General features: G+C 37.1%; 1 protein-coding gene across 7 annotated transcripts in view; it reads right to left on the bottom strand.

The window, feature by feature from the left end:
* Window positions 1-13068, bottom strand: part of Cdc42bpa (CDC42 binding protein kinase alpha) — a 217125-nt gene that overhangs the window by 64607 nt on the left and 139450 nt on the right. For 6 of the 7 annotated variants that reach the window (XM_055608986.1, XM_055609009.1, XM_055609024.1 and 3 more), the window contains 3 exons: window positions 11789-11922; window positions 8202-8444; window positions 7866-7976 (listed from right to left, as the gene is read on the bottom strand). In XM_055608986.1, coding sequence (XP_055464961.1) covers window positions 7866-7976; window positions 8202-8444; window positions 11789-11922 — 488 coding nt within the window. The remainder of the gene's footprint in view (window positions 1-7865; window positions 7977-8201; window positions 8445-11788; window positions 11923-13068) is intronic. The other variant, XM_055608987.1, reaches the window with a different exon arrangement.

The following is a 13068-nucleotide window of genomic DNA, read 5'->3' as shown; positions in this document are numbered from 1 at the left end:
CTAAACACCATGACCAAAAACAACCTGGGAGAAAAAGGTTTATTTCAGCTTAGAACTCTCAGGTTACAGTCCATCCTGAGGGAAGTCAAAGGAGAAACATGGAGGCAGGAACTGAAGCAGAGGTCATGGAAGAGGACTTTTTAAAATTTTTTAAATTTTATTTATATATTTATTACAATTTATTCACTGTGTATCCCTACTGCAGTCCCTTCCCTCATCTCTTCCCAGTCCCATCCACCCTCTCACTACTCCCCCCTGTGCCCTTTCCCTAGTCCCCTAATTGGGGAGGTCTTCCTTCCTTTTATCTGATCCTAGCTTATCTGGTTTCATCAAGGCTGGCTACATCATCTTCCTCTGTAGCCTGGCCAGGCTGCACCCCCATGGGAAGGTGATCAAAGAGCCGGCCACTGAGTTCATGTCAGAGACAGCCCCTTTATGCCTTACTAGAGAACCCACTTGGAAACTGAGCAGCCAATGAGCTTCCTTTGAACAGGGGATCTAGGTCCTCTCCATGTATGGTCCTTAGTTGGAGTATGTCTCTGCAGGTGGCCCTAGGCCCAGGATTTTTGACTTTGTTGTTTTCCTTGTGGAGTTCCTGTCCCCTCCAGGTCTTTCTACCTCCCTCTTCTTCCATAAGAATTTCAGTACTCTGCCCAAAGTTTGGCTATGATCTCAGGATATCCTTCGATACCCTGGTGGGTACAGTCTCTCAGAGGCCCTCCGTAGAAGGCTCTGTCCTGTTCCTTTTTGTCTCCTACTTCTGATGTCTATCCTGTTTGCCCTTCTGAATGAGGATTAAGCATCTTACCTATGGTGCTCCTTGTTGTTTAACTTCTTTAGGGCTATAGATTTTAGTATGTTTACCCTATATCATATGGCTAATAACTACTTATAAGTGAGTATATACCATGTGTGTCTTTCTGCTCTGGGTTACCTCACTGAGGATGATCTTTTCTAGTTCTCACCATTTGCCTGCAAATTTCATGATTTCCTTGTTTTTAATTGCTGAGTAGTATTTCATTGTGTAAGTGTCCCACAATTTCTGTATCTATTACTCCATTGAGGGAAATCTAGGTTGTTTCCAGATTCTGGCTATTAAGCAAAGGACACTGTCATCAGAACAAAATGACAGCCTACAGACTAAGAAAAGATCTTCACCAATCCTCCATCTGACAGAGAGCTGATATCCAGAATGTATGAAGAACTGAAGAAGTGAAACACCAACAAATCAAGTAATCCAATTAAAAAATGAAGTATAGAGCTAAACAGAGAATTCTCAACAGAGGAATACTGAATGGCAGAGAAACACTTCGAACGCTCAACATCCTTAGTCATTCGGGAAATGCAAATCAAAAAGACCCTGAGATTCCACCTCACACCCATCAGGATGGCTAAGATCAAAAACTCAAAGGATGATATGATGCAAGCTGGGGAGGATGTAGAGAAAGGGGAACCCTCCTCCATTGCTGATGGGAATGTGACCTTGTATAACCACTTTGGAAATTTATCTGGCACTTCCTCAGAAAATTAAGAATAGTGTTATCTCAAGATCCAGCTATGCAGTTCCTAGGCATATACCCAAAAAGATGCCCCACAATTCAATAAGGAAACTGACCCAACCATGTTCATGGAAGAGCACTCCTTACTGGTTTGCACCTCCTGGCTTGCTCGGCCTCTTTCCTCTATAACCAAGGACCACCTCCTGGAGCTATAGTTACAGGCAATTACCAGCTGCCCAGTTTGGGTAGTGGGAACCAAATTAAGGTTCTCTGGAAGAGCAGTGAGTGCTCTTAACCACTGAACTTCTCCAGCCCCAATTTATTTATTCATTTACCTTTCCTGCCCTTATGCATGTGAAATGCCTGGTACCTGAACACACCTCTGAAGTGTCCACTGTCTGTGACCCATACCACCTTTTCACAGTTTTAATTACATCAGGAACATGTCTGCTTAGTTGACTGCTGTGATGGCAACAATGGAAACAAGAAGTTTCAAAGAAAAATTCCCCTGAAATCAATACTGACAAGATCACTAGTTTAAGTTCAGATGAATCATGTATTGTGTAAGAATTTAAAAAAACAAATAAAATATTGAAAATAAAATTAAATCATAACTAAAAACAAACAACCTGTCATAAAACAGTAAGTTTTCTTGTCAGTAATGATGGAAGTTTAATATATTAATAAATGCATTGCTCTGACAGATTGAAAATCCAAGTGAGCTCCTCAGCAGGTACCCTTGCCTTTTTAAAAAATATTTTTAAGATTTATTTTATTTATTGTTTAGTTTCTTTAGGATTATAGATTTTAGTATGTTTATCCTATATTATAGGTCTAGTACCCACTTATAAGTGAGTATATACCCTGTGTGTCTTTCTGCTTCTGGGATACCTTACTCAGGATGATCTTTTCTAGATCCCACCATTTGCCTATAAATTTCATGATTTCCTTGTTTTTAATTTCTGAGTAGTATTCCTTTGTGTAAAAGTACCATAATTTCTTCATCCATTCTTCAGTTGAGGGACAGCTAGGTTGTTTCCAGATTCTGCCTATTATGAATAAAGGTGCTATGAACATAGTTGAGCAAATGTCCTTGTTGTATGGTTTAGCAACTTTTGGATATATGCCTAGGAGTGGTATGGTTGGATCTTGAGGTAGCACTATTCCTAATTGTCCGAGAAAGCACCAGATTGATTTCCAAAGTGGTTGTACAAGGTTACATTCAGGCTGAAACCTCACTCAGAAGGGCAAACAGGATAGACATCAAAAGGAGAAGAAAAGGAACAGGACAGGAGCCTTCCACAGAGGATCTCTGAAAGACTCTACCCATCAGGGTATCGAAGGAGATATTGAGACTCATAGCCAAACTTTGGGCAGAGTTCAGGAAACTTTATGGAAGAAGAGGGAGATGGAAAGACCTGGAGGGAACAGGAACTCCACAAGGAGACAGGCCAACAGAGCCAAAAAATATCTAGGCTGCTGGTGGTGGGGGGACTGCAGAGACCGATACTCCAGCCAAGGACCATGCATAGCAAGGACCTAGACCTCCTGCTCAGTTTCCAAGTAGGTTCCCTAGTAAGGGGGTAGGGGCTGTCTCTGACAGTGGCCAGCTCTTTGATCACCTCCCCATGGGGCGGGGGGTGCAGCCTTACCAGGTCACAGAGGAAGACAATGTAGCCAGCCCTGATGAAACCTATAGACTAGGGTCAGAGAGAAGGAGAGGAGGTCCTCCCCTATCAGTGGACTGGGGAAGGGGCATTGGGGAAGAAAGGGTGGGACTGGAAGGAGATGGAAGAGGCTGCAGTAGAGATACAAGGTGAATAAATTGTAATAAATAAAAAAGCATTAAAATTTTTATTTTATTTAATATGTATGCAGTGTTCTGCTTACAGGCCAGAACAGGGCACCATATCTCATTATAGGTGGTTGTGAGCCTCCATGTGGTTGTTGGGAATTGAACTCAGGACCTCTGGAAGAACAACTAGTGCTCTTAACCTCTGAGCCATCTCTCCAGAACAGTACCTTTACGTTTGAAAAGTATTTAATAAAATTCAATAATTCAAAATATTAGTTCAAGCTCTACAATAAAACTAATAGAGAACTCAGTAAATTGTTCAGGTTAAAGTATTTTAAGCTGCCAGACAAAATAATAATAGTGAAACATCAGAAGTTCATCCACTAAATTTAGAAATATTGTAACAGAAAGGATGTCTTCGTCTATCGCTCTTGTATCACAGGAATTTCAGTTACTCTGGCTGACCAGCATATGAAACTTAATGGGAATGAATATTGTAAAGAAAACAGAAAGTTTTATTTCTATGCAATTGTTTCCCTAAAAAATACTAATGATATACCAGTATCAGAAATGACAAACCATAGACGATAAACCCAAAATAATTCTAGATATTAAATTAAGCAACAAGAAAACATAATAAAAATGTTAATAGTAAAAACAAACAAACAAAAACATGGTATAACACCCATAAGGAATAACAACAGTAAGATATTCCTCATTTTAATGAAAAAAACTTCAAGTCTTTATAAATATGAAATATTTAAATAGAAAAATACCAACTACTTGAAAGATCAAATGCCTATGCTTTCATTATTTTCCATATAATTTTAATAAAAAAGTCCCTTTCAGAGGTGAGAGAAGTACAGGAAAGGATGAAAAAAAATTCTTCTCATTTGTGAAGAACAAATTTCAAAATAGCCAAGGAAATACTAAAAAAAAAAAAAAAAAAGAAGTGACAGGAATAGGCTTTTCAAACAACTAAAATACACACTGAATCTTTAATTCAGTTATCACTGTATATACATCTTCTCCAAATGAGTAACTGAATTCAACATGGAAGTATCAATGAGGAAGGCAATAGTTAATAAGTGGAACTGGAATCACCAAGTAGCAACACGAGAACAAAAACATACCACTTCGCTAAACAAACTACAAATACATTCAACAGTTCAATACTTTTGAAGCCTTATAAAAAAATCTAAAAGAAAACAAAACTAAATATTTATAATCACTCATGACAAGCCAAGCTTTGTAGCAACAGAAGAAACACCGAGTAAAGAGAAATATTCTATAGTCTATAGTTTTACAATTGAACAATATAATTATAAGACAAATGATGCACTGAAAGTAGATGTTGAAAACTAAGAAAAAGAAAAAAAATTTACTGTGTAAAAAATTTATATGAATTGACAAGGAAAATATTAGGACTGTAATATTAAATGGGCAAATAGAAACTGTACAGGAAAAGTACAGTTTATGTCATAATAAACCAAGAAATGCAAAGAACTACTATAACTTTTTGGCCTTTCATATTTGTAAAAATATGTGTTTTGAAATGATTTACTCCCTTTATTTCTAGGCATTTAACAAAATAACATAATAAAAAAGTAGCACACAAGCGTCAATGGAAATTATCCTTTTACAAAAGTCAGAGGCTGGAGAGATGGCCCAGTGGTTAAGAGCACTCATTGCTCTTCCGGAGGACCCACGGTGGTTCACAACTGCCTGTAGCTTTAGTTCCAGGGTATACGACACACACTTAACATACATGAAGGCAAAACATTCATACACAAAAAATAAAATGAAGCATTTTTTAACGTTTTAAAAGCTTATCATTTAACTGTAGAATACTGATTGCAGATATTCTTCTCTAATTACTTATAATCACTAAAATTATAAATATGATCATTTTTTAGTAGTGAAAATGCTTTCTACAAAAGGTGTAAGTGTCTGGGATTGAATTGTCTCCTTAAATTCGTATGTTGAACACCTAACCACCCAGTACTTCAGGATGTGACCTGATTTAAACAGTGTCTTTTAGAAGGAATTAAGTGAAATGAGGTCATTAGGGTGGTCCCTAGCCCAACATGAATGTGTCCTTACAAAAAAAAGAGATTTGGACACTAACATTGCACACAGGAGAATTCCATATGGTGTGAAGATGTATCAAGGGATGCAGCCAAAAGCCAAGGGACATCAGAGATAACCAGAACCCACCGGAAGCTGACTCCACCATGCTGAAGCTGAGCATTAGCCTGCAGACTCGGACGACCAAACATTTGTGTAAGCCACTTACGATTTGTAAGAGCCCCGGCAGGCTAACATATTAGTGGTATGGAATGACTAGCAGTTAGGTTCACAACAGTGATACTTAAAACAACAACAACAACAACAAAAACTTTATGAAATGCTGATATTTGCTCATCACATAATTCATACATTTAAGTTATCTTATTAATTTAAAGTAGTAATTATAAACAAAACTTATTTGAACTGTTCTTAAAATCTCTGGTTCAGTTCACTAGTGGGAAGTCTGGTCACAAACCTGTTTCCCAGAAGATTTTAAATTATCCATTCAATTTTTTTATTAGCTATACAAATTTGTCCAGATTTTCTATTTTATTTTGAGTCATTTTAGCTTATTTGTCCATTTATCTAGGTCACCTATTCTAGCAGCATACAGTTCCTTTATTTTCTGTTGGCCATAAATAAAACACCCACTTCTGTTTCTGATTTTAAAGACCCGCACCCACCCATCCTTTTCTACTTTTCCTGTTCCATCTATCTGAAGGTTTGTTAACTGTGTTAATCTTTTCAAATAAACTTTTAGGTTCACTATTATTTCCTATTCTCTATTTTATTATTTTTGATCTAATGTTTTTATGTTTTGTTTTGAGACAGGAACTCACGCAACACAGGCTAACTTTCAACTAACTATGTATCCCAAACAACCTTGATCTCCCGTTCTTCACCCTCTACCTCCTCAGTGCAGTGATTACATGTGTGGGCCACTACCCTCAGCCTTTCCATTCATCTTTTTCTTTCCTTCTGCTATCTTTGAGTTTAGCTTGTTCTCCTGCCCTCTCTTCTGTTCTGTAAAATATTGTTCGGCTATTAATTTGAGGCTTTTATCTTTTTAAACAGGCATTTAGAGCTACAAGTTTCCCTATGAACACTGCCTTCACAACCAACATCCACAGTTCTGATATGATGTGTTCCATTCTCATCCTAATTTCCTTGTGTGCTGTCCTTGACTCACTGGCTGCTTCAGGTGTGCTGTTTAATGCCCACATATTTTTGAGCATCAAAGTTTTCTTCTGTTGGTTTCCAGTTCCAGTGGCTAGAGAAGATTCTTTGCTGGAATTCAGCCTTTTTACATTTACTGAGATTGTTTTGTGGCCTAAGCTATGGTCAGTTCTGCAGTTTAGCACACATCTTTAAATGGGATTTGCATTCTGCTGTTATTGGGTAAAAGCTCTATATTATCTGTTAGAACCAGTGTTCTAATACCTCAAAGTTACACTGATGATCTATACGTTGGGCTTCTCCCAGCAGCCCTCCATCTCTACCTGCTGCAGGGCGTGGCTGGCATACCCCACCCTCTATCCTGAATTTTCCAACCCAGGGGCAGGGGCTTCCCCTCCCGTCACTACATAATCCAGACATTCTTGGTTCCTTTCTTTTCTCTCGCTCTCCTCTCTCTCTGCACGTGCCTCTCTTTTTTTTTCTCTCCCCTCCTCCCACGCATGGCAGCCGAGAGCTGCTTCCAATAAACCTGCATATACATACTTTAACTTGTCTTAGATTAGCTCATTTTAGAATCCTTCAAGCATTACATGCTGCAAGAAGTGGGATTCCTATTGTATAAGCTTTTCTCTCTTTGCATCTGTTAAAGTCATTCATGTCCATTCCCAGTGGTTAGGGAAATAAACCACAGTGCTTTCTGCACACCAGGCAAGCATCCTACCACTGAGCTTTAACCTCCAGCCCACTCTGCACCTTTCCTTTAGTGTCAGGGTCTCATTAGGTTGCTCAGGACTTGACCCTGAAACCCTTTTGCCTTTATCTCCCAAGTAGCTGAGACTACAGCCCAGTGCCACCAAGCCTACTGAAAATTATTCTTACTGGAATAAAAATTCTTAGAACCTCTAAAAGAACTAAAATATGGTATACAATTATATACCTTTTACGGATAATGTTATTGTATGAAAACCTCCTAAGGAACGAGTAGGTATTGTGGGAAGCAGATGGAGTCCTGAGCAGATGTGTATTAGTGACATGAGCATCGCCATGTCAAGGACACTAGTCTTGGTCTCTTATTCACATGTATTCAGATTACCAGGACATCTTGTACAGGTAGGCAGTCCTTTGTGGATTCCTACTCTTCACCAAACAACTGGGTGTGATTAGTAAATCCATACCAGCTTCCTACTAGTAAGAATGAGAATTAAGAATACTAGATTAGAAGCACAGGTAGTTTTCATTCTTCACCAAAATTAATTAGTATGCTAACACTCCTATTAAGCTTATGGAGACAAAAATCCATTAGGAGTCATAAAAGTCAGCCATACCTTCAGTCCCTCCAATTCATTTTCCAGTTGTTTAGAATAATGCTCGCTCTGCTCTCGGAGCTTCCTGTCCTTCGATGCTTCAGCAATTAGAGCTTCAGTGTGTACTTCCAGCTTTAAAATAAAAGGAAAAGTGCAGATTTCATGGTTAGTTTTTCAAAGTACCTTCCCTCAAAAGAATTTATAGCTTGAATGGTGAGATTCACACTAGTTACTAGTACCACACTACAAAATAACTTTTATCAAAACTTAAAGAACAGAATGCACATGACTTCACTAGTCTAAGTGCAGTTGAAAGTACTACTCCATAGATACTATGGAGTTTGCCTGGCTACTAACCTCTTTCTTGGCTCTTTCTGCTCTGCGCAGCTCTTGCCTTAAGCTCTCAGCTTTTTGCATCACCAGGTCCACCTCTTCTTCCTTATCTCGGACATGGCGAGCAAGTTTCTGTTTTTGGGTGTGCAATTCTGTTAGTCGCTCATTGATCTCCATGAACTCCTGCATGGCCAGTTTCCTCTGACAGTGTGCGTCTTTCAGCTCTTTGGATTGGTTTTTTAATCGCTCACTAGCCTGGACTAGTTCCTACGGTTTTGTAAAAAGAATATATGTTACTAAATCTGCAACCTAGAGACCAAATCTGGCCATCAAAGTAGTTATTAGGTCATGAAGAGCCAAAATAATTCACCTCAGGACAACACTGAAGGAAATGGACTACTTCTAAAGACATGAAGGGCAGACAGTGATGACTTGTTTACCTTCTCAAACTCTTTTTAAAATTTCTTTTTATTTATGTGTATGTGTCTTTAGCATGCATTATGTGTGTGCATGGTGCACACAGAATCTGCAGAGTCAAGAAGAGGGCATCATACCCAGAGAACTAGAGTTATAGGCAATTGCTAGCTCCCATGTGGGTGCTGAGAACTGAACTTGAGTCCTCTGCAAGAGGACATATAATTTCAATGAAAATTTCATCACAGTTTTCAAGGAATAGAGACTAATGTCAAGAGAAAATTTGCTATATGATGAGGTGCCATTACACAACTGGGGAATGAACAATTCTGTACACAAGTAACTGGTTAGCCATACTGGATAAAGGAAAACACAATTCTTAGGCAGCTAGTTAGGTATTAGCAGGTTTGGAGTTTCATAGTAACAAACTCCTCCCTCATAACCAGCAGCAGGACTCTTGATTGCTGGTTACAAAAATGAGCTCTGAGTCAAATCTCTGGCCCTGGCTGGAAGGATGCACATTGAGAATTCAAGGATAGATTGTCATCCTCTTCCATAAGAGCCAATCCAAATGGCCCGTCAATATCCTGGACAACAAAACATCCTTCAGAAAAAGCTGTTCAAAAGACTTCAGAAATAGTATAAAGCGTACCTAAGTGTAAGTAAACACAGTGGCCTCTTTGATCATTGTCAACTTTACCCGTTGAGAATGTGCAGTGCTTTACAAAGGCTACTTTGGCCACTGTCCCCCTCAACTCTTGAAGGGGTTCTACTTTATGCTACAATAAATCCCACCTATCTCTATCTACGCTGTGTGTCTCTGTCTTGAAAGAATCCTTTCCTTGAGATCACAAGAACCAGGGACCAAGGAAAATGAGTAAGATCCCGTAACAACATGTAAGCAAAAGTGAGTTTCTAGTGTTCAGAAGCACAAATATCAAAGACTAGATTTTAAAAAGTAGAATAAAATTTAGGAGATTTTTAAAAAAATCTCTAATTTCTTACTAATGTATGAGCCAGCAAATGCACTAACAAGTATCTTGACAAATGCACATTTCACTTACAAGCTCTGGTTAGTCAAGGAGGGTAAACAAACACCACTGACAGCTATCTTTATCCTGGACATTTAGTGAAAGACATTGGAAAATTTCAAGAATTCTTATAAATAACAAAAGACAATCAGAAAAAAATCTGCAAAATTTTAAGGCATTTTGTAAAGAGAAAACCATCAACTGATCAATAGACATGTGGTTAGAGATCCTTCACCATGTAAGAAGTTAGACAAAGCAGGTTAGACGAGAAGGAAGCTTGTGTTAGGAGAAAGTCCCAATATAGACAAGACTGACTCAGAGAGTTAACACAGCATTTGAAACATCATTGAACACACAAACTTCCGTACTGTGTGAGAGACTATAAAAACTGGGATCTGGAAGACATCAGACATTATTATAAAAACAAAATATTTGCTAAATTAATTAAAAATAAGCAGAGGCCCTACATGCACAGTGCTCAAAGAAAGACACAGAAAAAGCCAACATTCAAGATAAACTAATCACCACAGAAAGCAAAAACAAAGAAACCAGAATTAGATATTATTTACAGCTGTCAAAATGGTTATTATAAAAAAGACAAAAGCGAACAAGCATTAGTTAGGATGCAAAGAAAGTTATGTTTTCCCTCCTGCCCATAAGACATTAGCCAAAGCACCTCTTCATAATTCACTTTTTTTTTTATTATATCTTATTGGTAAATCTGCTTCTTTTCAACCCTAGTAATGTCATTTCAAAATATGCTTACAGGGTTTTTAGCATTAAAATGTAGTAAAAATTGTCAAAAGAAAACGTGTTTCTATAAGTCAAGATGCCAGATTTTTATGCTTATTATGTTAACTAAATTTGACTGTGCAATAATGCTGATAAACACAAACTTATAAATCACTAATATTACTCCACTATTATTAAAGGAAAAAGAACTGCTGCCATAAATGCCAAGTGCTATACACGACCCTCGGTTTAGACGAATTTATATAAACCAAAACTCAAAACTGCATTAAATAGAAAGTAAAAATGTACTCAGCTAATTCAATTTAATCTATAATATCTCCCTTATCAACATAAGGTTGTTTTATTTTTAACTCCATTTCCTTACTGATAATTAGACGTATAACTTAACCCCAGAAGGACTTCATTCTATATTAATCAGTATTTTGTATACCAAACAACTTGAATACAATTTATACTGTGGCAAAACTACTTATCTCTCAATTGTATAGGCTGGCGTAGTTCCATTTTTGTTATTGCTAATGAAATCCACGGTACTTACCAACATATGGTTTGAGTCTTTTCCCTACTGCTTGAATATTATTTTCTCTATTGTGTTGTTATGTAATCTCAATTATGTATAAATTTTGTTGCTATGCCTAGTAGTGTTTAAATGACACACAAAGTTCTTATGAAAATGACTTTAGTTTTTTTCCCATGCTTCTTTGGAAATGAAAATGACATTTAAAGAACAAGTAAAGCATGGAAGGGATTTTAAATTATAACTTAACAGTGTTCATACCAGCAAGTTATAATGAAAATACATAATGGACAGATGTGTCAGAGATACATGACCACATTAGAAATTAGAAAATACAAATTAAGACAATAAAATAGCATTTAAGGCCTAAAATCTGTATTTAAAATTTTTATAGATATACTATTTGTTTTTCTTGTGTCTTCCTAGTAACATTCCTTTCTAAGCTAAGACTTTTAACTTCCCAAATGAACAAAACATTCTGAACTTCAAAACCTTAAAAATTTGAGTTTTCTTACTATTAGCTAATGAAGAATGTCATACACAAAAATGGTTAAGAGCACATACTATTCCTGCAAAGGGCCATGCTCAGGTCCCAGCACCCATGTTCAGCAACTTATAACTGCTTGTAATTCCGGTCCCAGGGGATCCCGGGCCCATGGCCTCAATAGGCACACACTTTGGTGCACATATCCCCACACATACACACAGTTGAAAATAAAATCAATCTTGAAAAATGTTAAACCATTTTAAATTAACATTTTAGGTTAGCATGCAAATTTCATTTTAAATTTTTATAGATAAATATATTGTCATTTATTAGGAATGCTTCCAATATTCTAATTATAAAAGATGAAACATGTAGAAACAGCTTTAAGGATCCACTCATATATGCTTACCTTATTTAGCTCTTCTCTTTCCTGCTGCAAAGTTTTGATTTGTTTTTCAAAAGCCTTGATTTGCCTAAAAGCGTCATCTAGTTCTCGCCTCACAGAGTTAGCTTCTTCAAGCTGTTGTTTCAAATGGTTCACGTCTAAAACATCCAATCAAAACAAAGCCTTTAGTTCAGACATACACTCTAAACAGAAAAAGGCAAACATTGATATGCATACCAAGTAACAGCAGTATTTATCCAGAAATAGCAGTTATTTTTATTTTCCTCATCTTTTAGATTAAAATACTGGTAGTTCACTTCATTTAGGAAAATTAGATAAGACAGATTTAGCATATTCTGAGTAAGTTGCCAAACAGTACACAACTGGAAAATTACTTCCAAATAACAAGCTTTTTTCTAAAATAAAACTTACTATTAAAGAAATTATTTTACACTAACATATAAAAAAGTTTATAATCTATTAAATTTAAGACATATATTCAACATATATAAATTATATACAGTAATTTAAAAATGGTCTATTCTAGTGGTTCTCAACCCCCATCATGCTGTGATCATTTAAGACAGTTTCTCATGTTGTGGTGACCCCCAACCATAAAGCTGTTTTCATTGCTACTTCGTAACTGTAATTTTGCTACTGTTATGAATCATAAATACTTTTGGAGATAGAGGTTAGTCAAAGAAGTCGCAACCCACAGGTTGAAAACCACTGCATTAATGGCCTTCACTTCACCAAAACTGTTCCACACAACTACCTGACTTGATGAACCAAATAAATAAAAAGCCCAATTATTAAATTACAGTTTAAACTTGGCAAGACACTGGAAAATACTTTAATTATTAATTGGAGTAAGAGAGTAATTTAAAACTTAAAATGTATTACACTTTCCTGAGATAGAAAATTTTAAACATGACCTTAGATGGGATCAAACTGGGTTCAAAATGCTGTGGGAAAGGAGTACCAAAGCACCTGTACAGCAAGCAGCTGGTCTGACCAGAGTTATCCAGACACTCACAAGATGAAAACAAAAGAAAGTTTACAAATATACTCAGGGGAGAGGGTAAACACGGACACTAAACAGATAACCAGCCAAGGCCAGGTTCAACAGGCAGCTGTAATCCCAACACTTGTGAATCTGAGGCAGGAGGATCTTTAGTTTGAATCCAGTCTGGGCTACATGGTATATTTCAGGCCTGCCTAATATGATGCATAAAATCATACATTGATACACACACTCACACACACACACACACACACACACACACACACACACACACACACAC

This window comes from Psammomys obesus, unplaced genomic scaffold (genome assembly GCF_907164565.1).
Source record: "Psammomys obesus unplaced genomic scaffold, mPsaObe1.curated_primary_1811, whole genome shotgun sequence".
Classification (NCBI taxonomy): Eukaryota; Metazoa; Chordata; class Mammalia; order Rodentia; family Muridae; genus Psammomys; species Psammomys obesus.
This window is presented reverse-complemented; position numbering and strand designations above follow the sequence as displayed.